This window comes from Pipistrellus hanaki (assembly GCF_964339955.1).
Source record: "Pipistrellus hanaki genome assembly, chromosome: 6".
In the NCBI taxonomy this organism is placed as follows: domain Eukaryota; kingdom Metazoa; phylum Chordata; class Mammalia; order Chiroptera; family Vespertilionidae; genus Pipistrellus; species Pipistrellus hanaki.
The window spans coordinates 83,455,097-83,478,850 of record NC_140508.1 but is presented as its reverse complement, the minus strand read 5'-3'; the positions used below and the strand labels follow the sequence as shown (position 1 = coordinate 83,478,850).

Below are 23,754 nucleotides of genomic sequence, written 5' to 3'. Positions count from 1 at the left end.
ATGTGGCTCTCCAAAGAAATTTCAATCGTCCTGTTGATATTTGGCTCTGTTGGCTAATGAGTTTGCCGACCACTAGGAAAGAACAGTTGAAATGCTTCGGTAGTGTAGGAAAGAGGTTCTATGCTCTGGGAGGGACAGGAAGCCTTTTTAGAGGAGATATTGCCATCTTAGCAGGGTTGCAGAATGGGTGGTCTTTGGACTGTGGCTCTGCATGGTCTTTGGAATTTTCATAATTGTAATCTCCTTAAGGGCAGGGTCAGTGTTGTCTTCGTTTTTCAGTTTTGAGTTTTTAGTACTCACTTTGAGTCTTATATATAGATTATTCTCAGTAGAGGATGATGACAGATGAGGGAGCTGTCTTTTCCCATGTAACTTAAAGGGAGATTGACATTTGATGATACTCAATATCTGCAAAGCGAGTGCATTTCCCAGAGAAGACATTTATATAAACTGGAAGTGAGGTTTTTGGCAATGCTCATATTATAGTGGGGTCGTTTCTCGAACTCAATTCGTTCCGGAAGGCTATTAAAAAACCGAATCATTTTTTCCCATTAGAAATAATGTAAATTGAATGAATCCATTCCAGACCTCCAAGTGATTCCCTGTTTTAACCTTTTTTATATACAGTACATGTCTATTGTACTGTCTAACTATAAACACTTTAAAAACAAAAAGGACATGAAATTTAAATGATAATTTTCATTAACAAAAAAGAAAAGAGGTGTACAGTAAAAAATAAAATATAGCAATAATTATAAATAGCAACAAAAGCAAAACAAACAAACAAACAAAAAAACAACCCACGAAAATATTCACAGCACATATCCTGAGATGCTAGCAGTGGTAAACTGACTCATATTTGCGGATTCTCTCCTTTGTTTGTCATCTGAGAGATGCGTGACTGATCACTCAGGTATCAGCATGAAAAGGTTGTCAGGTTGAGAAGCGAATTGTTTGAGATGGGAGCCATTTGAGTAACAAGGTTCCACTGTATTTTATTTCTTCTCACATTAATCATAGCCAGAGGAGTCACAATAGGGGTGTAAAAAGTGAATTCTGCAGGGGAAGCTATTTCTTCCCATGTTTTGGTATATTTGGGGGAAGAAATTCTTTTAGGTTTTCAATTAAAGCCTACCCTGGTCCAAGGATTCCAGGATGTGATATCATAACTTCGATAACATGAGAAATCTTAGTTTAAAATACTGGCCAACAGGTTTAATTTTGAATTTCTCCTTGTAGCAAGGAGCCAGGACCAACCCCAGTGGAGAAAAAGAAGAAAGGAAAAAGGAAAAGTGAAACCACAGTGGAGAGTTTAGAGCTGGATCAGGGCCTGCCGAATTCATCCCTGCGGAGTCCTGAGGAATCCACTGAGTCTACAGACAGCCAGGTACAGCTGTGACCCGGAGCCCTGGTGGAGGTTTCGGCTGCCAGATGGGATCTTGCTAACGCGATCCTGTCGCTCCTCTCCCTCTCTCAAGCCTACGGCCTTTGTGCACAGACCTAGGCTGGGCTTCCATTGTTTTGGTGGGTAAGCACCAAAAGACCACAGACCTTTCCCCTAGCATCCTGATCTTTAGTTATTATTGTTAGTATGAAATAATCTCCCAGTTTTCTTGTGGTGTTTGCGTCCTTCTTAGAAAGGAGAATATTTGGCTGCAGAGAGAATGAATGTGGAAAATGAAGTTGAGAGCTAAGCTAGGTAAGGGCCCTGTTTTGCAATGTAAGTATGCATTTAGGACTCAAGGCTGGGCCAGTCTGCCCAAGGACATTTTCATAGTCCTAGATGCTGGAAAATCAGGATGTATTTATTATGCCAAAATAGGAAGGAAAGTTTGGCCAAACATGAAAACTAGGAGTTAACCCACCTACATGCAATTTCTGACAATATGCCAAGTGTGCCCATGACCTTGGTGATATATGACCTTGGTCAGCATGCGCTCCCTGAGTGAAGCAACGTAAGTCTCCCTTTTGAAGTGCTGTTCCTCTAATGCCCATAGCAGTTCTTCTGACCTGTGATGCTGCAGGGGACCATTGAGAGTAAGACCAACTTGCTTTAACTTCAGTGTCATCTAGACCCTCACAGGTTTCTAGTTGATCTTCATTGTAGGAAGGTGTCAGCTCCTGATGTCATCGTGGTAATAAGTCGGAGTGTCTGGAGTGTCAGAGCCAACCCCCCTCACTGCCTATAATTTGGGCTTATAGCTGCTAGATACCTGATTGGCAGAGGAGAAAGCAAATTGGGTTGATGGGAGTTGGCAGGGAGGGGGTTAAGTGTTTTCTAGGATGGTGATCTGTATGTGGGACGAGGGGCAGGTTTCTATGTAGAACCCCTCATGTAAAGTTAAGTATCAGAAGTGACACAGTGAAGACATTGTGGGAAAGCGTAAGAGAGGCTCAGGAGATATCTTTTAGGAAATAAGGGAGGCGGGGTTTTGCCTTTTTTTTTTTTTTTTTTTTTTTTTCAGGTTTAAATACTTGAGAGTAAGCTAGCTGGTGAGTGGTTCCCAGCATGTTTCTGCTGCCCGGATGATGTGTACACAGAAATGAACCATGTGTTTCTATGTTGGAGGAAAGCCACTGGGCCACTTCATTGCAGAATGTTGTCTCTGAAAGGTCACAAGCTGCTTAATTATAGACGAGCCCTCAGATGGTGACTCATGAGTCTTATTTTGTCACACTTAAGATGTCTCATGTCTCCCTCTGTTTCAAGGAGTATTATAAGATTCTAATAAAATTGGTATAATTTAATTTAGGAGGTATGTAACTTGGTGAATTTAAGCAAAACCAAAATCAACTAATATATCATTGTCATGAAATCAGAGCTTCCAGCTAGGCTAGAAGGGACCTCAAAGAGGATGAAGTTTACCTCCCGCCTCTGTTTTACCGGAATAGAACCCACTTCTAGGAGGAGGTGAGAAATCACTGCCATTGATGAATAAAACATGCCTCACTGGATCCCAAGACTGCACCTTCTCAGTTCCTGGCAGTTTGGACCCCTTCCCTCAACCAGGTCCCATTTTGAGTGAATTTAGCTCTTAAAAGAGTTGTGTTAAAGGAAGACTCCTTTTGTAATGTAAGAAAGGTCTCCTTGGCATGTCAGCGAGTGTGGCTGAGAGGATTCTTTTACAAGTTTCTGCCTCTGACTCACAGAACTCTCTGATGTGTTGTCCTTGCAGAAACGACGCTCCGGGCGGCAAGTGAAGCGCAGAAAATACAACGAGGACCTGGACTTCAAAGTGGTGGATGACGATGGGGAGACAATCGCTGTGCTTGGAGCTGGCCGGACATCTGCCCTCTCAGCTTCTACGCTGGCTTGGCAGGCAGAGGTATGGCCGTTGCATGGGATGTTGGCCTGCCAGGTGGAAATGTTCTGTAGCTATTTGCTAAAACAAGTTAGATCATTTTAACTACTGCTTATAAAATTCAGACCCTCACTATGCCAAGCAGGATCCTCTACCAATACACTGTTTCACCAAATGCATTTTTCAGATAAATGACTTCTCAATCCTCTCATGACATCGCAGCCAAAAGACTTTGTCTTTCAGTGCCTCACCTAGCAGTTCTTTCCCACCTACTGGCCTTTGTGTGTGTTGCCCCTTCTCCCTGGAATGCTCTTCAGCATGTGCTTTACATGTTACACGACTGGTTCACCGTCATTTAAAGCAGGTTACTGTCCCTCAGCCTAGTTATTCTGTATTGCACTCCTGTGTGTTTCCTTCATAGTGCTTACTACACTTGTAATTTTGATTTATGATTTCATTTTGTTGTCTCTCTCACTAGAATGGAAAAGTCTGATATGTGATAAATAGTTGTTCAGTGAATAAAATCATGTGAACTAGTCATTACAGTTGGAACTTGGGTTCTACAAATATGTACTGAGTCCACCGCAAGGCCAGGTCCTGGAATTCAAGAATGAGTGTGAAGGGTTGGTCCCTGCCTCTCAGGAGACTTAACTACCCTGTTTCCCCGAAAATAAGACAGTGTCTTATATTAATTTTTTCTCCCAAAGTCTTATTTTCAGGGGGTGTCTTATCTTTCCATGCACTAGGTCTTATTTTCGGAGGATGTCTTATTTTTGGGGAAACACGGTAGAAGAAGGAGCTGTCCTACTTCCATGCTAAATGCAGTCCTAGAAGTATGTACTGGTTTCTGTAATGCACAGAAGGTGGCATGGACAGGAAAGGGAGGGCAGTCAGGGCTCTAGGAGAGGAAATGTCCAACGTGGACCACAGCCCCAGAGCCTGGATGGTACCACAGGCTGTGGTATGATAGATACGTGTGGCTGGGTGGTGTGGTCTAATTTGCCGAGTGGTGGGAGATGAGATCTGAGTGGTTGGTAGGAAAAGTCACATGATGTAGATTCTTGGATGTCAGTTAAAGTATTTGGCCTTTATCCTGTAGCTCAGAGAGGCATAGGAGGCATCGATGGGCTCAAGCAGAAAAGCAGGATGGCCATATTTGCACTTTAGGACTTTCCACTGGCAGCAACATCAAGGAGGAAGAAGAGAGCATTAGGACCTGATGCCCAGATGTTAGAAGAGCGGTAATGTTGAAACGGAGGAGGTGTGTGCCAAGGAGTTTACAGAGAAGAAAGTAGAAGAAAAGGAGAAGCAGGCTGAGCATGTAGGAGGGCATCATTGCCAGCAGCACTTTCTGGCTATCTGTTGTTTCGGAGTCGCCGTTGCTGACCTGGCAGAATCCATGCTGTGCATGTGCAGCAGCAGCACAAATACCTGTCCTTTCTCCTGGGCGCCGGCGTGGCTCACTGAAGCCGATAATCCTTTATCTGTTGAAACCACCTGGCCTCCTATTGTAAGCTATTTTACATAACTTCACATGTCCTTTCACTCCTCTGGCATGGGAGATAGTTAGAAACAGGGTAATTATTCCTTTTTTATCATCAAGAAAGAGGCACAGAACGACCCAGGTCATATAATTATATACAATAGTAGATGTTGATCAGTGACTAGTACTAAGAGTTGGTTTCATTGGGATATAAGACTTAATAGGAATAAAAATTGACGTATTATTAAAAATATCATAGTATTTTTCAAACAAAGAGTTAAGAGTAGCTCTCGAAGACTGCCGTGCATTGATAGGATTATATTGCTTTATAATGCGTTTTTCTTCCCTGGAGATTTAATGGTTTGGTTTGGTATTTAAAAAACTATAAGGGAGCCCCGGCCCGCATGACTTAGTGGTTGAGGAGGTCATGGGTCAGTTCCTGGTTGGGGCACATGTGGGGAGTTGTGGGCTCGATCCCCAGTGTGGGGCGTGCAGAAGACAAGGCAGTCAGTGATTCTCTCTCATCCTTAATGTTTCTCTCTCTCCCTCTCCCTCTCCCTTCCTCTCTGAAATCAATAAAAATATATAAGAGATTTTATTTTCTCCTACTAGCCATTTAGCCTAAGTCATTAACTATATTTCGGTTTTGTTATGACTTCTCCCCTGGTACCTGACGGGCAGGATTAGCTGACCTGACAGAAACAATTCAGGAAATTGTATGTATCTTAAAACTCTTTTTATCCTCTTAAAGATACAGCAAAGAGAGGGATGTGTACGGTGAAATACAAGATAGGATCTGAATTTGAATTAATTATGCCTCAACAATTGTTACTAAATCTAAGCAAGAAAGAGGCCCGATCAGAGATTTTGGTACTGATGTTCAGAAAAGCAACCAGACTATAGGCCTGGCCCAACACCCAGGGCAGACCAGATAGCTTGCAGGGGGGTTAAGGGGGTTTCAGAATCAGTGCTCCATGAGCTCTGGCTGCTGCAGAACCAAACAGCTTCCCTTTCATCTGCGGGGCTTCCTGGTGAGGTGTGAACAAAGATTTCCTGGGCTAATGCAAAGCTTAAAAGCCTTGGATCTCATCTGGGATTCCAGACAATCCTCAAAGCATCCCGTGGCACAGAGAATCAGTTTAAGAAGTGAGGCTCTCTTTCATCTTTTTCCCGAGGCCCTTTGGATGGGTGTCTGCTTGCTGGCTGGCTTTCGCTTGGGGCAGAGAAGGGTGTGGAAAAGGCATAAAAAAGGCCCCGTTGGCACCTGTTGGCAGTTCTGTGCTCTCTCTTATCAACATGCTCAGCCCAGTGCTGTGGCTGCTGGCCCCCGTCCCAGCCCCAGATTGCAACCTCAGTATTGGTTACCTAGTGGTGAGTTGCTAAAAACATCTTTACACATGATTCATTCTAGTTCAAGACTGGCAGATTAGCACAGCCTGCTTTGGAGACCAGAGGACAGTCCCCTTACGGGAGCCAGGATTCAGGGGCCGGAAATAAGTTTCCACCCTGACACCAACTCCTTGTTTTCCTAATCTTTGTCACGTGGATGTTAGCGCTTGGAACACAGGGAACTTGCACAGGTGTACCTTCCCAGGGTATAGATTGTTATAAGTTTGTCTCTGTGTTTGCCTCCTACAATTTGTGTGATTTGAATAATTTTGCCTTTTGGTATAAAAGGGCTTTAATTTGAATGTAGTTCAACTCATTGTGCCCCCTGTGCCTCACCACTTTGCAGACAGCCCCTCTGCTTTGGCCTGTTCCTGTGCCTGGCGGGTTGAGCTCAGTTATTGCCTCCCCCAGCAACTCCCTACTCCCCTTGCGCTAGGGATAAGCTCCTCTCTTCAGTGCTCCCAGAGCACTCTCACCTGACTTACCTTTTCATTGTCCTTTCAACACCTGCCAGTTTTTACTTTCATTCTAAACCAGTAGTTTTCAACTTTTTTTCTGATAGCACTCATAAACTAATAACTAAATTTCTGCAGCCCACCAAAAATATACCCCCCAAAAAGCATAATTTTGATTTATTTACAATGGACATCTATTGTTGTGTTAACTGCTGTCTTTTTTATTTTATTTTATTTGACCGTCTAAGGAAAAAGAGGTCAGTGTCCCTGACTAAATAGTCAGGTATTGCATGTTTCAAAATTTCTTGCAGCACACCAGTTGAAAATCGCTGTTCTAAACCATGAACTATTTAAGGATAGGGTTTGTATCTTTTTTTCTTCTTTTCTGTATCTCTCAGGCATGGATTTTAATAAAGTAAAATTTACATGAATTTCCAGGAACTATTCAGGCAAAAGCTCACTTATGGCACTTTCCAGCCTCTGTTTTGTGGTGTGATGACTGTTTATTATCACCAAAGTCAGGAGTCAGTTGGAATCCATATCCCACGTGTCCAGTTCCTGAGACTCTCGGATTTGTCAGTGCCTCTGTCACACTGTTCTGTATATTGTTCCCCATTGTTCCCTCAGTCAGATTATAAACTTGCAAAACAAGTGTCACTTTTTTTTTAGTTTAGTATAATGTTCACCTCACGTAGGTAGTACTAATGTGAAGACTTGGACTAAGTTGTACTTACATATTTATTTAATACTGGTAACCCAGCGTGTGAAATCGTGCAAGATCCAGGACCCCAGAGTCCCTCCAGCACCATGGGACTCTCCTGAGTTCTGCCCGTGCCCTGGAACCCAGAGCCAAGTCCCCGCCCACCCATGTGGGCCTCCCCATGCACATAGCCTCCTGGAGACCGGTCTTTGGTCATTACAGTGTTATGATCACTGGGTTTTATTATATAGATAGGAAATTGAATAAAGATGCTTAAAACCCATTATGTAAATAGGTATTATTTTTAACTCCTAGGTTAGAAAAACAAGAATTGAGATATTTTCCTTTTTTTCTTTCAGCCTCTTGTTTTCTCCATTTCTTTATACTGGCATATTTTCCCCATTGGTGTTCATTTACTTCTTGCTCCAAGCAGACACTCTAGCCTGCAAACCGACCCCTTGGCAAAAATGACTCGGTGCTCTTTGGCATTTGGCACTGCTCTAGTTTTGTACCAGCGTCCGTGATTCAGTGCTTTGGCTCCTACCCACTTGGCCTGGGTGGATGATCTCGATTCTTCCTATTTCTTCATTGGCTACAACCATCACTTCCCACCCCGAATCTTTCTTCGGATCATCTCCTGTTCTTGTTTCCTCTTGGTTTCTGCTGCCACCCATTGTGCTGAGGCCAGTGTTCAGGATATTGCAGTATGCACTTGTATAGTTTCCTGCTGCAGTCTCTGTCCTCCTAATCCATTACCAAACTAATTTTCCCACAATTCCAGGGAAAGGTTGGTGTTTCTCAGTGTCCTGCTTAAGAATCTAAGCTGGTTACTTCTAACTCCTATAAAAGGTGAAACTCCTGCCTGATTTGTTTTAAAAAATGTGGCTGCACCTGTTTACCCTCATTTATTTCCACTCCTCATTGTGTATAATGCTTCTGTTCTGCTGAGACTGGTTACTGAGTGTTCCAAATATGCATCCTATTCCCCACAGACTTCTTTCGTTCTTCGGGTTCATTTTGGCTTTTCTTCCTGTTTGCTGACCTCTTATGAACCACCAATCTATCCTGTGAATTCCAAGCTGTTCTTGCCTTCTGCATTCTGGTTAGCTTATGGTCACTGTCACACTAATTACCTTTATCCTGGAACATCTAAGAAAAATCTGTTTAAATTTGCTTTTCCTGAATGAGTAAAACCCCTGAAACTGGGCATCTTGTTTGATGCTACTTTTGTATTTTTTTCCTTGACACTTGGGAAATCCTTGATGATTTCACAAGGTGGTGTGCTTCTTGCGATAGTTAAATAGAAATAAATCAGGTGGTTGATTGAAGTTGGGAGCAAATTGGTTTGGAAATTTTTGAAATTTTCCCTAAGAAAAACTGTTTCATTATGTGAGTCTCTGACATTAATGTGAATGAATTAAAATGGTCTTCTTTGAGAGATAATTTGAGAAAATTCCAAGCAGTTGAGAACAGATGGTTGTTATGGAAGTGTGCTTAGCAAGCAGATTTAGTTTATATCTGTGTGTATCTGTATACACTAAGTGTTTATACACACATGATCCTGCTTTGATGCACAATCTCTGTTTAGGGAAAAAGAATCTTTGATTTCACAATTTCTTTTCTGTTTTGATGTTTATTTTGGAAATGCTACTCTCCTTTCCTTTTATTAGGATAGAGTAAGAACCTGTTCTCAGTATTTTGATGATGACCATTGATATTTTAACCTCTGCCAAAAAAATAAATTGAAAATGTATTTTCAATTTCTTTTTTTTTTTTTTAAATATATTTTATTGATTTTGTACAGAGAGGAAGGGAGAGAGATAGAGAGTTAGAAACATCGATGAGAGAGAGTCATTGATCAGCTGCCTCTTGCACACCCCCTCCTGGGGATATGCCTGCAACCAAGGTACATGCCCTTAACCGGAATCGAACCCAGGACCTTTCAGTCCCCAAGCCGACGCTCTATCCATTGAGCCAAACCGGTTTCAGCTATTTTCAATTTCTTAATTGAAATTTTTTTATAATTAAGAATGTTTTAAGTCTTCCATCCTTTTAATAGTCAGAATAAAGACCTGTGCTTTCTTCATCCATGTGTTACTATTTCCTTGGATTTGGTCCTAGTTAAAAACTCTAAATAGCAATCAAAATTCTACCCTCAGAAACCATCTTTTCCTGTTTTTCATGCTAGATAAGAATAAGAATGTTTGAAGCAGTCTGGTAGTGAGGAAGAGGTTTCCCTCAGTATGTATGAATGCTTGCTAGTCTGGATTATGCAGATTTAGGAGTAGGTCCGAAAAGTAGTTGGCAATTATGACACTTAAATGTTGGCTAGAAGGGGTCTAGTCTAACTCAGGTATCATTGCATCTCCAAAGCCTCTGCTCATTTTCCCACATGCCCTGGCTTCTGTGGTCCCATCGCACTTGCTTTATACTGTTACCAAGATGTATAGCAAAAATCTCTTAGCATTATTTATTCAAAAATAGTTACTGAGCACCTACTATATGCCGAGTAGTGTTCGAGATAACATCAAGAAACAAAAGAGACAAAAACTTCTGCCCTCATGAAGGGAGCCTACAACAAACGAAGAAGCAGCCTGCACCCAACACACCACAGCCTCTCCCTCCAGATATTCGCCAGATTTTGAACCCATGTGGGATGTGAAGCCAAACAGATCAATTCAAAACTTCCAAAGGGTAAAACTTTCTAGAGAATGGCTGTAAGTAAACCTAAACATAAGCAAATTGTGTAGTCAGTGGTGGTAAGTTCTATGGAGAAAAAATTAGAATAAGAGAGTGATACGGATTTCAGAAATGGGGATTACAGTTTTAAACAAGGTGGTCAGTGTTGGACTATAAAGATAACATTTGAGCAAAGATTTGGAGGAAGTAAAGAAACAAGGGAGTTATGTAGGGGTGAAGAGCACCTCAGGCAGAGGGAATAGCCCATGCAAAGTCCCTGAGGTAGAAGCATGCCTATATGTATGAGGAACAGGCAAGGAGACCTCAATGTTAACAAGATGAGATGGGAGACTGGGTACAGATACTGTAGAGTTTTGTAGACTTTTGGAAGATCTTTGACTTTATTATTTTTTTTTAAATATATTTTTTATTGATTTTTTACAGAGAGGAGGAGAGAGGGATAGAGAGCTAGAAACGTCGATGAGAGAGAAACATTGACCAGCTGCCTCTTGCACACCCCCTACCAGGGATGTGCCTGCAACCAATATACATGCCCTTGACCGGAATCGAACCGGGGACCTTTCAGTCTGCAGACCGACGCTCTACCACTGAGCCAAACCGGTTTCGGCTATTATTTTTCTTTTTTATTGATTTTTAGAAAGAGAGAGGAAGGGAGAGAGGGAGAGAAAAGCATCAATGTGAGAGCAAAACATCAATCAGCTGCCTCCTGCATGCCCTCTATCAAGATCAAGCCCACAACCCGGATATGTGCCCTGACTGGGAATCAACCAGCAATCTTTCTGTGCATGGGACGATGCTCAACCAACTGAGCCACACCAGCCAGAATAAGCCACTGCAGACTATTATTATTCTAAATCTACATCATGCAATTAAAAAGTCTCCACCTTTTCCATATCCTTGGACCTATCCTATACTATCAGCATGGCTAACGGAAAAGGGCCAAAGCTAGGTGTACTTTTCTCTCTCTCTCTCTCTCTCTCTCTCTCTCTCTCTCTCTCTGTCTCTGTCTCTGTCTCTGTCTCTGTCTCTGTCTCTTTTTCTCTCTCTGAAAAATCAATAATAAATGTTAAAAAAAAAAAAAGTACACTTAGCTTTGGCCCTTTTCTGTTAGCAATGCTGATAGTATAGGATAGGTCCGAGGATATGTAGAAGGTGGAGACTTTTTAATTACATGATGTAGATTTAGAATAATAATAGTCTGCAATGGCTTATTCTGAGTTAGAGAAATATTTTAAGTAGTTAAAGCAAAAGGTGTCATAATAAAAAGGACCCTTGTGAATGTTTGAGAACAGAGTAGCAGGGCAAGACGAGTGAGGATGCTCTTGGAAATAATCGGGGTGAGAAAAAAAGGTGGTTTAGATCAGGGTATAAGCAGTGGAAATGGTTAGAAACGATTGGATTCTGAACATATTTTTGAAGGAAGAGCCAATAAGATTTCTTTGCTAATCAGAAATACATAAAGAGCTCTTGCAAATCAAAACAGAGGACAGTTTTAAAAATAGGCAAGTGACTTGAATAGGAGTTCCACAATGAGGGTATTCACATGGCCAATAAGCATATGAAAAAGTTTTCAGTAGCCACAGTTATAAGGGAAATGTGAATTAAAGAGACAATGTTACACATCCACTAGAATGACTAAAATTTTAAAGATTTTTAGTCTGCTGACAATATCAAGTCAGCTGAACCATCCATACCTTGCTTGTGGCTGTAAAAAATGTTGAGATTACTTTGGAAAAAATGTTGACTGTTAAAACCCAACATAAAACCAAGCCATAGTTTAGTAATTCCACTCCTACGTATGTATCCAAGATAAATGAGTGTACTTGTCCAGCGAAAGATATGCATGAACATTGGAAGCAACCCAAATATTCCTTCACAGTAAAATGGATAAATAAATGTTGGTGTATTTATACGATAAAATACTACATAGTAATACAGAACTATAAACCATGTACTATAATGATTCAATTTACATAAAGTTTAATAAAAAACAAAACTAATTAGTAATGGTGGAAGTCTGAATAGTAGTTAGTTCCCATGAGGGCACAAGGGTTTTCCAGAATGTTGGAAATGTTATATAACTTGCTCTGGATGGTATTTACACAAGTGTGTATGTGTATATGTAAAAATCCAACAGCTGAACACTTGAGGTCTCTGCATAGTGTATGTACGCTATACCCAGTAACTTTTAAAGCATTATGTTAGCATGTCTGGTCATTCTTGATGATGAAGACTATAGCTCATTTATTTCTGTAAGACCCACACATAAACTTAAGACACTCAGTAAATAATATGGGAGGAAATTAGGAAGGAAGTAGGAAGTTAGGAAAGAAGTTGGTTCATTAATCTAGTTTCTCCTCTTAACTAGCACCTGCCAGCTTGCCAAAGAACACTGTTTGTTGGCTGCAAGGTCCGGGTAGTGATCTTTGCAGCTCAAGAAAATACAGCTAGCTCTGGCTGGTGTGGCTCAGTTGGTTGGGCGACATCCTGTGCACTGAAAGGTTGTGGATTCAATTCAGACAGGGCATATTTCTGGTTGCTGGCTCAGAAGGGTTTGTGTAGGAGGCAGCCAATTGATGTTTCACTCTCACATTGATTTTTGTCTCTTTCTCTCTCTCTCTGAAAAACCAGTAACAAATGTTTAAAAAAAAAAAAAAGTACACCTAGCTTTGGCCCTTTTCTGTTAGCCATTCTGATAGTATAGGATAGGTCCGAGGATATGGAGAAGGTGGGGACTTTTTAATTGCATGATGTAGATTTAGAATAACAGTCTGCAGTCTGTAGTCCTGTGAGTTTAATGCTTTTTCTCCTTGTTTATTTCCTTTTAAAGCATTATGAGACAATACTACACATCCATTAGAATGGCTAAAATTTTAAAGACTGACACTATTAAGTCTCTTTCTTCCTCTTCAACAATTCAACGAATACTTGTTGGGACTCTCTTCCAATTCAAGAAATATTTGTTGGTCAGCCATGGTTGCCTGGCATTTTTGAGGTATCAAGCGACATCACTGAAAAAAATAAGGATCTCTGCCCTCAAAAGGTTCATATCGAATGGGAGAAGACAAGCAGTAAGCAATAAACTGCCTCCTCCTTTCCTAACTTGTGCTTAAGAATTAAATAGAACAAATACACAGAAAAACAAAAGCTTCTTCCTGTTGTATGGTAGGCACAGTTCACTTGCCTTCTTGTTGAGCTGTGGGGAAAGACATATCATTTTGGATTAACTTCCGCATGGAACCTAGCACAGTGCCATGTGTGTGGGGGAACGTAATAAATATTTGTAACCTTTGGGAGCATCTGTCCGTGCCTGCTGATTTCCACATTTCTTTTCCTACCATCTGCCCTCCTAATTTTTTGTAAACTATAATTTTTATGGGAAAGGCTTGATTTTAAGATCTGAGAAAAATACAAGTTTTCCGTAGTGGTATGGCTTTGTGACAACCAAACCCTAGAATGGGTAGACAGTGATATGCAGAATATACCATCCTTTTGGTAAGTTCTGATCAGGCACCCAAATACTAGGTGTACTGGTTAATAATGGAGGATTTTGTAATCAAGGAAAACATGGTAATTTCAAGAGAAACATCAAAAGTGCTTTATTCAAAATAATGTCCATCGCTAGCTACATTTCCCCATCTTTCAGGTAATTTGTGGATACAGTCCCAATAGAACTTTCCTTGTATTGAGGCAAACCATTCAGAGACCCAATTTTCCACTTGTTTGTACATTTTGAAGTGCTGCTCAGAAAGTGTGTGCTATCGATCGGGAACAAGTGGTAATCTGAAGGAGCAAGATCTGGTGAATAAGGCGGGTGGGTTAATGCTTCCCAGGCAAGATCTTTTAATGGGTCCCTAGGCCTGGCCAGCAATTAGGGCTGATTGGGGCCTTCAAGTTGCTGGCCAGAGCCTCTCTTCCCCAGCTGCCAGTAGCTGGCTGGGGCTTTCCTTCATTCCACGCTGCCCCTGGTGTTCAACACACATCATAGCAAGCTATCAAACTCCCAGTTGAACTCCAGAGGGTACACTTTGCATATTAGCCATATATATATATATATATATATATATATATATATATATATATATATATATAGAGGAAACCATGAGGTGTTCATTGACTTGCCCAAAAAGACTGGTAGGTATTAGGATTGGGACCTTCTGTCATAGCCAGTTTGGCTCAGTGGATAGAACATTAGCTTGTGAACTAAAGGGATTCAAGGGCATGTACCTTGGTTGAAGGCTTCCTGGCCCTGGTGGGGGAGGCAACCAATTGATGTGTCTCTCTCACATCAGTATTTCTCTCTATCTCTTCCACTCTCCAAAAAATCAATGGGAAACTATCCTTGGGTGACGGGGATTAAACAAAAAAAAGAATTGGGACCTTCTGATTCTAAAGCGCCCAGACGGTAATTTTTACACTTTTCTGAAAGTTACATGTGGCAACATGTAGGCAGTTTTGGCAGAGGAAGAAAGTCTTTAGACCGTTTTAGTGATGCATAAAGGCAGATCTGAAATAAGAGTCTGAAAAGCAGAATAACTTCTCAGCATATGTGTGTTTGTGGAGCGAGTAATAGGATTGTGCCCAGAGGTTAGAAGGTTTTCTATCTTTTACCGAAACCGGTTTGGCTCAGAGGTAGAGCATCGGGTCTGTGGACTGAAAGGTCCCAGGTTCGATTCCGGTCAAGGGCATGTATGTTAGTTGCGGGCACATCCCCAGTAGGGGGTGTGCAAGAGGCAGCTGATCGATGTTTCTCTCTCATCGATGTTTCTAACTCTCTATCCCTCTCTCTTCCTCTCTGTAAAAAATCAATAAAATATATATATAAAAAATAAAAGGTTTTCTATCTTTTGATCACTCTGTGGTCTGATAGAAGGGAGGCCTCAGTATTCAAAGGTGAACTTTTGGATTTAGTAGTACCTGTTGTATTATTTCTTAACAGAATTATTTCTTGGCTTCTGTACTGCTAGTGATTCTCTTTCCTTTTAATGCCCATTTCCAGGAGCCTCCAGAAGATGATGCAAACATCATTGAGAAGATCCTGGCATCTAAGACTGTCCAGGAGGTCAGTGACTGATTATTTTGACTTTTATATCACTGGCACAGATTATATCCTCTGTGAAGAGATGTTTGGCTAGCCCAGCTGGTGTTGCTCAGTGGTTGAGCATTGACCTGTGAACTGGGAGGTCATGGTTCGATTCCCAATCAGAGCATATTCTGGGTTTCAGGCTCGATCCCCAGTGTAGGGCATGCAGGAGGCAGCCAATCAATGATTCTCTCTAAATAATGTTTCTATCTCTCTCCCCCTCTCCCTTCCCCTCTCTCAAATCAATAAAAATGTATTTTTTTAAAAAAAAAACAACCCACAGATATTTGGTTAGAGAATCTGGGATGGTCATTCCTGGCTGGAGTATGAGCTAAGCTAGTCCACATTTATTTTAGGACATAAAATTCTTAAATATTTGAGAATGGCCCAAACTGGTTTTTTGTTATCCTAGCAAAAGATCTTTATCCCTTAGTTTCTGTAGGCCATTGGAAGTCATCAGAGAACCAAGAAGAAGAGATGGCAAGATGAAAACATTGGAGTTTTTCCTTTAGATATCCCAGGGCCATTGTAGGTGTTCTCTGGAGAAAGTTCCTGAGTGAAAGTGCCAGTGAGAGCATAAAGACTTCAAATATTTATGAAAGTAACATTCTTACTTTGAGAGTGAACACCACTGGTTTTTTTGGGGTGCCGGTCATGGGGGACTCCAGAGTTATAATACATGTTCTTACTTCTGCACCAGGCTCTGCTCCTCATGGGTCTCAGAGCCCTGGGCCAGTTTGTGGTTATCACATGAACCAACGCTGTCCCAGCTGGACCTTGGAAGGACACTGGGAGGATCATTTTTGTCTTTTTCACCTTATAGCTAGCTGTGAATTTAGTCTTATTGACCCTGCTCAGTAGCTGTCAGAAAAAGACCTGGAAAATCAAATATGTCCTCAAGAAATCTGTATTAAAACCAGGCAGAGATGTCGGTTTACGTTCTTTCTGCATACAAAGGCGATCTGCAGCTATCTGGGCTGATTAACTGCTTGCTGTTGGTTACAGGTTCATCCTGGAGAACCCCCATTTGACTTGGAGCTGTTCTACGTTAAGTATAGAAATTTGTACGTCTATTTAATGTATTATTTGCATTTGAATTATATAAATGAAACTTCCTTTCCCTATCACATCATCATCTGTATTTTTCAAGAATGACCCCTAAGGCATGACCCACAGTTAGTTGTCTCAGGTTCCCCTTATGTGATAGTGCTCAACTTTGGCTGCACATAGATCACCTGAGAGCTTTTCAAACTCCTGAAGCCCTTGGTCCACTCAACACCTGTTGGCTCAGACCCTGGGAGTATGTCCTAAGAATTGGTGTTTTTTTAAAACTCCCTGTGTGATTCTCATTTGCACCCAGGTGGAAAACCACTGTTCTTATAGCCTAATTCCACCCCTCTCCCCCTCCTCTCTCCCGCCCCCCCTCCTGCCCCCATGCATTTTTCTCTAGTTCTCTGCAATGCGCCCACTTCTACTTATGTTGTAATGATAGCCCGCCTGAATCTGACCTCTGCTCTGAGCCAGTTTCTTCCTATAGAAGCTGCAGAGTGCTCCATTACTTGGAATTGCTGCGTTGTTTCTCCTGTTTGTGCCTTTAAGGGCAAAGCCCTTGTAGGTCAAATCTCCAGCAGTTTCACAACAAACCACTCTAGTTGCTTCTGTGCTAGATGTTTATCCAGTTTATTGAAACATTTTAAAGCTCAGTGATTTGCTAGTTCCATGCTTGTCTCACAAGTTGTGTGTCATTGGATAGTTCCTACTTACACTGTAAATGGGCCACGATGGAAGAGCTGGAAAAGGATCCTCGCATCGCACAGAAGATCAAGCGATTTAGGAATAAACAAGCCCAGATGAAGCACATTTTCACTGAGGTGAAGCAATATTACTAATTAATCTGACCATTGCTTTTCTTGCAGAATTCAATACTGGGTATAAGTTTCTTAAATTGATGTTTTGTGTAGATCTGTTGCTTAAGCCAAATTGATAAGTATGCACTGATTTATAGCAAAACTAGTCCAGATTTAAGCCAAAGAAAACAAATTACCCACCAAGGTGTGAAGAGCAAACCTTACAAACTGACAACCCATAAGAACAGACATCTTGGTCAGAATACCAGTGAACAGCTAGGGTAAGAGGAATATGCACCCAATTCTTTCATCTCCCAACTCCAAAGGCAATTCCAAAGAGATCCAAAATTTGAATGTAAATAAAAACAAAGCCCAAATGTCCAAAAATAAATAAATAAATTTATTTTAAACTTGGGAACTTCTAAGCACGAGGCCTATAGCAAGAGGAAAGGTTGGTGAATTTAGATCTTAAACAAATCTATAGTATCTATACATTAAAAATACTATAAACAAATCTTAAATAGTGTGTATGTATAAATATTTTTATTATGGACATACATAGTAATTAGAAAATATGTATCTGCATTATATATACATACATATTTTTGAATAATACACGTATACACATACATACATGGTATACATTTTTTATCTAATGTGAGAACCTTCCTATTTATGTTTTTATACATACACATAAATTATACACATACATATACATATAACCAATTGTTTAATAAGAAATACTCTTATAACTAAGAAAAAACATAAAACCCAAAATAGAAAAAAATGGACAAATTAACCTATAAAAATGTAGTTAATTTGACTAGTCAAAGAATGTAAATTAAAATGGGAATCTTCTAATTTTTTCTTATCAAGTATTTGAAGGTTTTCAAAAGAAGTACTGTGGGTTGCCGGTGAGGGTGTAGGGAAGAGACACCGGTACATCATTGGGTGGGAGCATCCCACCATATGACTGTCAGAAGATCAGTATGGCAAACGACATCAAATATCTCAGAATTTGCATGTCGTCTATCCCAGCAACTAACTGTCCTTTATTTTAAGGAAACTATCAAGTCTTTGTGCAAAGATTTAACAGTGATAAACAGTTGTTTATATTGGAGAAAAACTGAAAATGAAGTGTTAGATAATAGACTTTTGTTAAGTTATACAGCCTACAAGATGGAATACTGTGCAGTCAATAAAAATGGTATTGGAGGACAATTATTAATGACATGGAAAATCTCTTTGGTTGATGGAATTGTGGTGATTTTTATTTTCTTATTTTTTAACATGTGATTTTTAAATTTTATTTAGATAATTTTTGAAGAAAGGAAGCAATAAAAATTATTCTTAAAATGTAGTCATAAGTATTGGACCTTAAGAGAGTACTCACATGTCATCAAATTGTAGTAAATTGCTACAGATATTTACCAATTATTTATGTTGTACTCCCTTTTCTTGTGACAAAAATAAAATTATTTTAGGATAATGTCAGTAAGCATTCTTCATGTCCCAACATGGGGTTCTTCCTCTTTAACCTTAATGTTTGGCCCATGTCTCCCCCACCCCCCCACCCCCACCCCCCTCAGTAAGTGTTCTAATGCCTGTGAGAACTATTTTCAGGGCATCATCCCTCTGGTAGAGAATTGGGAAAGGAAGGTGACTACTAGAATTAGAAAACTGTCTTGAAGCCCTGTTGGATACTCTCCCTCTGTTCTTAGAATATTTTTCCCACACCTCTATTTTAGCAAGTATTTGCAGTGCAGTAACTTGTTTACAACATGTCTGTATCTTCCATTTTGAGCCCTGGAGACAGATAGGGCCCTGTCTTCCTAGTATTTCTAGCCCTGGTACTAGGCACAGAGTCGGTGCTCAGTAATTATCTGGCTGTTCCCAGGGAGTGAGAATGGTTTGACCTATGCTATTTGTTACCCTGCTCCAGAACCGTCAGCATTTCCCATTTTCTTGGAATAAGTTCCAAGCTTCTTAATATAGCCTTCCAGCCCCATGTGTCTATTTTCTGATTTATCCTCAAGGGTGTGAGTTTTCCTTGATTGGAATATAGAGAAAGGAAATTGTGTTGGGTTTACAGAAATACTGATAACAGCAGTATATACTCTTGTGGGAAGAAAAGGGTTGGAGGACATCATGAAATTAAGGAGTAATCCTGGGGACTAGTTCCTATAATACTGTCTTTGGTTTTAACATTTTTATTAATAACTTGGTTAAATGCTATTCTTTTTTTTTTTTTTAATACATATTTTATTGATTTTTCACAGAGAGGAAGAGAGAGGAATAGAGAGTCAGAAACATCAATGAGAGAGGAACGCCTCCTCCTGCACACCCCCCACTGGGATGCGCCCGCAACCAAGGTACATGCCCCTGACCGGAATCGAACCCGGGACCCCTCAGTCCGCAGGCCGACGCTCTATCCACTGAGCCGAACCAGCTTCGGCTAAAAGAAATAATAACTTAGTTTTGAGTAGAGTGTCTGCGTATCTATTATTTCCAGGTGCTTTATGAGGTAGCCAGGGGAGAGGGTAGTCCGGTGAAGGAGACTCCAGTTGGAGAGACTGGAGTTCCCATACTCCATAGGGATAGAGGCCCAACTAAAACCCTTCCTAAAAACCAGAAATAACGCTGGGAGAATAAATGACAAAGATAATCTTCAGGTTTACCTGGATAGGCCAGGATGACTGAAATACAATGGTTGTAAATGTAATGTCATACATTTGTATTTAAAGATCTTTACATTTTGGAGTGTGGAGAATGACTGGATAGCAGTTCTAGGGAGGAAAAATGTTGCCAGTTTAATTACAAGTTTGCTGTGAGCCAAGAATAGGGTGTGGCTGTTTAAAAGTAACATTAACCCTGCACTGTACCAAATGAACAGCCCTGCTGTGCCTTGCTGTTTTTATTCCTAAACTAGAGGCCTGGTGCACGAAATTCATGCTTGGTTAGGATTCCTTCCCCAGCTGCTAGCTGAGGCCTTTCTTCATTCCATGCCGCCCCCTGGTGGTCAGCGCATGTCATAGCAAGTGATAGAACTCCCAGTCTCCCAGTTGAATTCCTGCGGGTTCACTTTGCATATTAGCCATACACACACACACACACACACACACACACACACACACACGGTTTATTTTTGAGTACCAGGATTCAATGAGGTTCTGCAAAACCTGAGGGCAGCTGCAGGACTGTAATGGTGGTAAAGGGATCTAGCCATAGCTGAGTGATTGAGAAGAAAGGTGGAAAGCAGACTGCATGCTGCTAGGAGCCTGGGTTCTGGAGCCAAACTATTCCCCCTACACGCATGCACACATCCGCTTGGCATTGGGCCACTTGCATAATATCCTTCCTAATAGTGTCAACCTCACAGGATACTTGTCACAAAACATTCACACAGTGTTTATACCAGTAGAAGTGCTTAGCACAATACCTGACCCACAGTCACTCTTCCACAAGTGTGAACTCTGTGTCATTAAGGGATCTGGAAACATTAAAGCATCTGAAGGAAAGTTAGACGCCCGGGGCTATTTAACCCAGCTCGGGAGGGGTTGTTGAAGAGCCAGCACAGAGGTAGAATCTACTTGGTCACCATTGCTGGAGATGAAGCAGTTCTCACCAGTGAATCACAGTTACAGGATGGAAATGGAGCTGTAATTTAATAGTCATAATGATAAAGATCATGATGCTACTGCTGAGCAGGCAGAGGTAGAGGTGTCTTGGCAGTGGGTCAGGTCTCAGAGGATAGTATATTTCTGAACATGGGAATAATTGAATCTGATTGCACTGGTTAGAAGATGAAACTAGATGGCGTCCAATTTAGGGGCCATAAGAACATTCCAGCTGTCCAGGATTGGGGCTTCTGTTTAAGAAAGACCTGGGTAAACCTCCAGTTCTCACAGCTCTGTGTTCTTTGGTCATGTTACGTAGCCTCTCTGAGTCAGCTTTCTCATGTGTAAAGTAAGTGTACTACCTACTCCCTAAAGTAGTTTTGAGACTTAAATGAAAGCATTTAATGTGATTCCAGACACACATTAAATATTTCTCAGTGCAGTTTATTGTTGTTTTGTGAGTACCCCCCCCCCCCTTTTTTTTTTGAAGCATAATGTATATAAAGATAAACAGATCCTAAGGTCAGTGAATTTTTACAAAATAACCATCTCCTGGGTCAGGAATTGGAACATTATCGGCACCCTAGAAGCTCCTTTCATGCCTCCTTCCATATTAGCTATTACTGTTATTTATATTAAGAAGGAAAAGAACCCTAACCCGGTTTGGCTCAATGGATAGAGCATCGAGGATCCCAGGTTCGATTCCGGTCAAGGGCATGTACCTTAGTTGCGGGTACATACCCGGTGGGGAGTGTGCAGGAGGCAGCTGATCGATGTTTCCCTCTCATCAATGTTTCTAACTCTCTCTCCCTCTCCCTTCCTCTCTGTAAAAAAAAAAGGTGTGTGTGTGTGTGTGTGTGTATGTATATCTATAAAAGAAGAAGGAAAAGAAACCAGGGTGTCCGGGGTGATCTTTGGAACAGGGAGCGGTAATGAAAGGGCACTCTGTGCTGGTTTTTGCACAGCACCACAGTAACCAGCAGGGAGGTCTTCCCCTGGCTGTGGGCAGCCTGTGAGGGGTGGTTGGTTCCTTCCCATGTAGTCATGGAGAGCAGGCTTTAGGACAGTGAAGAGTGTCTGAGGTGACTTTTATTCTCAGGTGAACCACTTTATGTGCTTCCTCATAGGTCCAGAGTAGGGGTCACTTAAGGGTAAAGCAGGAAGTGGGATTTGAGGGCAGGGGACACTCTTAAACTCTTCTCTGTTTGCATTAGCCTGAGGAAGACCTGTTCAACCCAGACTATATAGAAGTTGACCGCATCTTGGAGGTGGCCCACACCAAGGACGCAGAAACAGGAGAGGTGGGTGTTTCCTCTGCTGACTCTCCTGGTGTCCTCCCTTCTCACCTTACATTGTGCTTATTTCGTCAGCATGTGGTCTTTGTTTTAATGGCACCCGTGTGTTGTGTTGTATTATAGGGTGGGTTTCCGTAAGTTGGATAGAGTATGACCGATGCCTTTTATCTAGTAGAAAGTACGTTTTTCTCTCCTCTTCTCCCCCAGGAAGTGACGCATTACCTGGTGAAATGGTGCTCACTGCCCTATGAAGAAAGCACGTGGGAGCTGGAGGAAGACGTGGATCCTGCGAAAGTTAAAGAATTTGAATCTCTTCAAGTTCTCCCTGAAATTAAGCACATGGTAGTCTATCAGTTATATGTAGAATTTGGTGTTTCATACGGAAAGATAAAGTAATAAGATTGCTAGTGTGTTTATGGAGAATTTAAGGAATTTGCGATTTTGATTATACAGGCTTTCTGCCTGATGTTCTGACTCTAGAAACTAATCAAAATATTTGACCCAGGTACTTTCCTGAGCTCACACCACAGGCACAAAGAAGTAAAAGAAATTCTGTCTATAGAAACCAAAAAAACTGACTAATATTGGCTTTCAGGGAAATTAAAATATAAGTAGGATTGGAGTAAACTAAACTTACCTTCTAAGAGTCTAAGTAAAACAGTATAACATTTAATAAGATTGGTGGCTCTGTTTCTCTTTTTTATTAATTACTTGCAAATATTACAGAGATATTCTTAGTTTATCCAGTGAAACCTAGAAAATGTAGGGCCTAAACATGGGTCAGAAAGCAGTCACTGCAGTCTGAAGCCAGACGTAGGGCAGTGTTTTGAAATTTACCATTTTCCCCATTATTATTCTGTGCCCCTATTTGTTTTATGCTTCTAAAACATCAGTCTCTAGTAGTGTGCTCTCTGCTTTTTCCCACTAGGAGCGGCCTGCTTCAGACTCGTGGCAGAAACTCGAAAAGTCTCGTGAGTATAAGAACAGTAACCAGCTCCGGGAGTACCAGCTGGAGGGAATGAACTGGCTTCTATTTAACTGGTATAATAGGTGAGGATCCAGAACCATATCTGTCTTCATGGGGATTTTTTTAACCAAGTGTTTGTACTTGGAGGCGGCTGGCTGCCTTGGCCCACTTAGAGGAGAGCAGCAGAGAGCCGAGCGGACAGCGCAGCCATTGATTGGTTCAGGCTGGCGGTCCTTGCATGTCCCTCGTACTAGGATCATATTTTTATGTCAGGCATTTCTCCCAACCAAAGGAATGGTCTTTACACATCATCGACTTCGTGCCCTTTTTTTTTTTTCCCACCTTTGCCGATCTAGGCAAAAGGTAAGGCTCTATCTTGGTTATGCTCAAAGGATCCTTTAAACGTGTGTTCTATCTCTATCTTTAGCAAAAATTGGCTTTAAAGAGGACTAGATCTGGATTCTTGCCCCAACTCCACTACTTGTTTGTGAGCCACAGATGTTCTGGATTTGTTCTAGAATGCTCAGGTTGGACTCTTTATCAGAATAGATGAAGCAGATGAAGTTTGAGAAAGATGGGTTGAGATTTTCTTAACATTCTAGAATGTCCCCCAGAGTATTGATTTTTAAAGACAGCATGTTGTAACGGAAAACACACCAAGATAGGACTCTGGAGGCGTGTGTTCTGGCACAGTCTTCTGCCCGTATTCTCAGCTCAGAGCGTTGCTTTCTAGGTCTGAGGCTGCCCTCTGTGCAGTGAAGCTTGAGACTGGATGGGGCCATACCCTTGCTTTGAGTATCTTGGCTCTGTACCATCTGTGACCCTGAATCACCAGACGAGACAGGCGTCTTTTCTCTGATTAGAAATTTATTATGTGGGTTAAGTTTGTCCTTTGATGACACAAGTGAAAGATAAT

The 23,754-nt window shown here is 41.2% G+C and overlaps 1 protein-coding gene across 2 annotated transcripts in view; it reads left to right on the top strand.

Moving 5' to 3' along the window:
- Positions 1-23,754, top strand: part of CHD6 (chromodomain helicase DNA binding protein 6) — a 145,402-nt gene that overhangs the window by 47,168 nt on the left and 74,480 nt on the right. Inside the window, exons 4-12 of one of the 2 annotated variants that reach the window (XM_084887511.1) lie at positions 1,240-1,387; positions 3,177-3,326; positions 15,029-15,091; positions 16,118-16,176; positions 16,866-16,983; positions 19,239-19,331; positions 21,791-21,877; positions 22,079-22,213; positions 22,800-22,921. In XM_084887511.1, coding sequence (XP_084743637.1) covers positions 1,240-1,387; positions 3,177-3,326; positions 15,029-15,091; positions 16,118-16,176; positions 16,866-16,983; positions 19,239-19,331; positions 21,791-21,877; positions 22,079-22,213; positions 22,800-22,921 — 975 coding nt within the window. The remainder of the gene's footprint in view (positions 1-1,239; positions 1,388-3,176; positions 3,327-15,028; positions 15,092-16,117; positions 16,177-16,865; positions 16,984-19,238; positions 19,332-21,790; positions 21,878-22,078; positions 22,214-22,799; positions 22,922-23,754) is intronic. The other variant, XM_084887512.1, reaches the window with a different exon arrangement.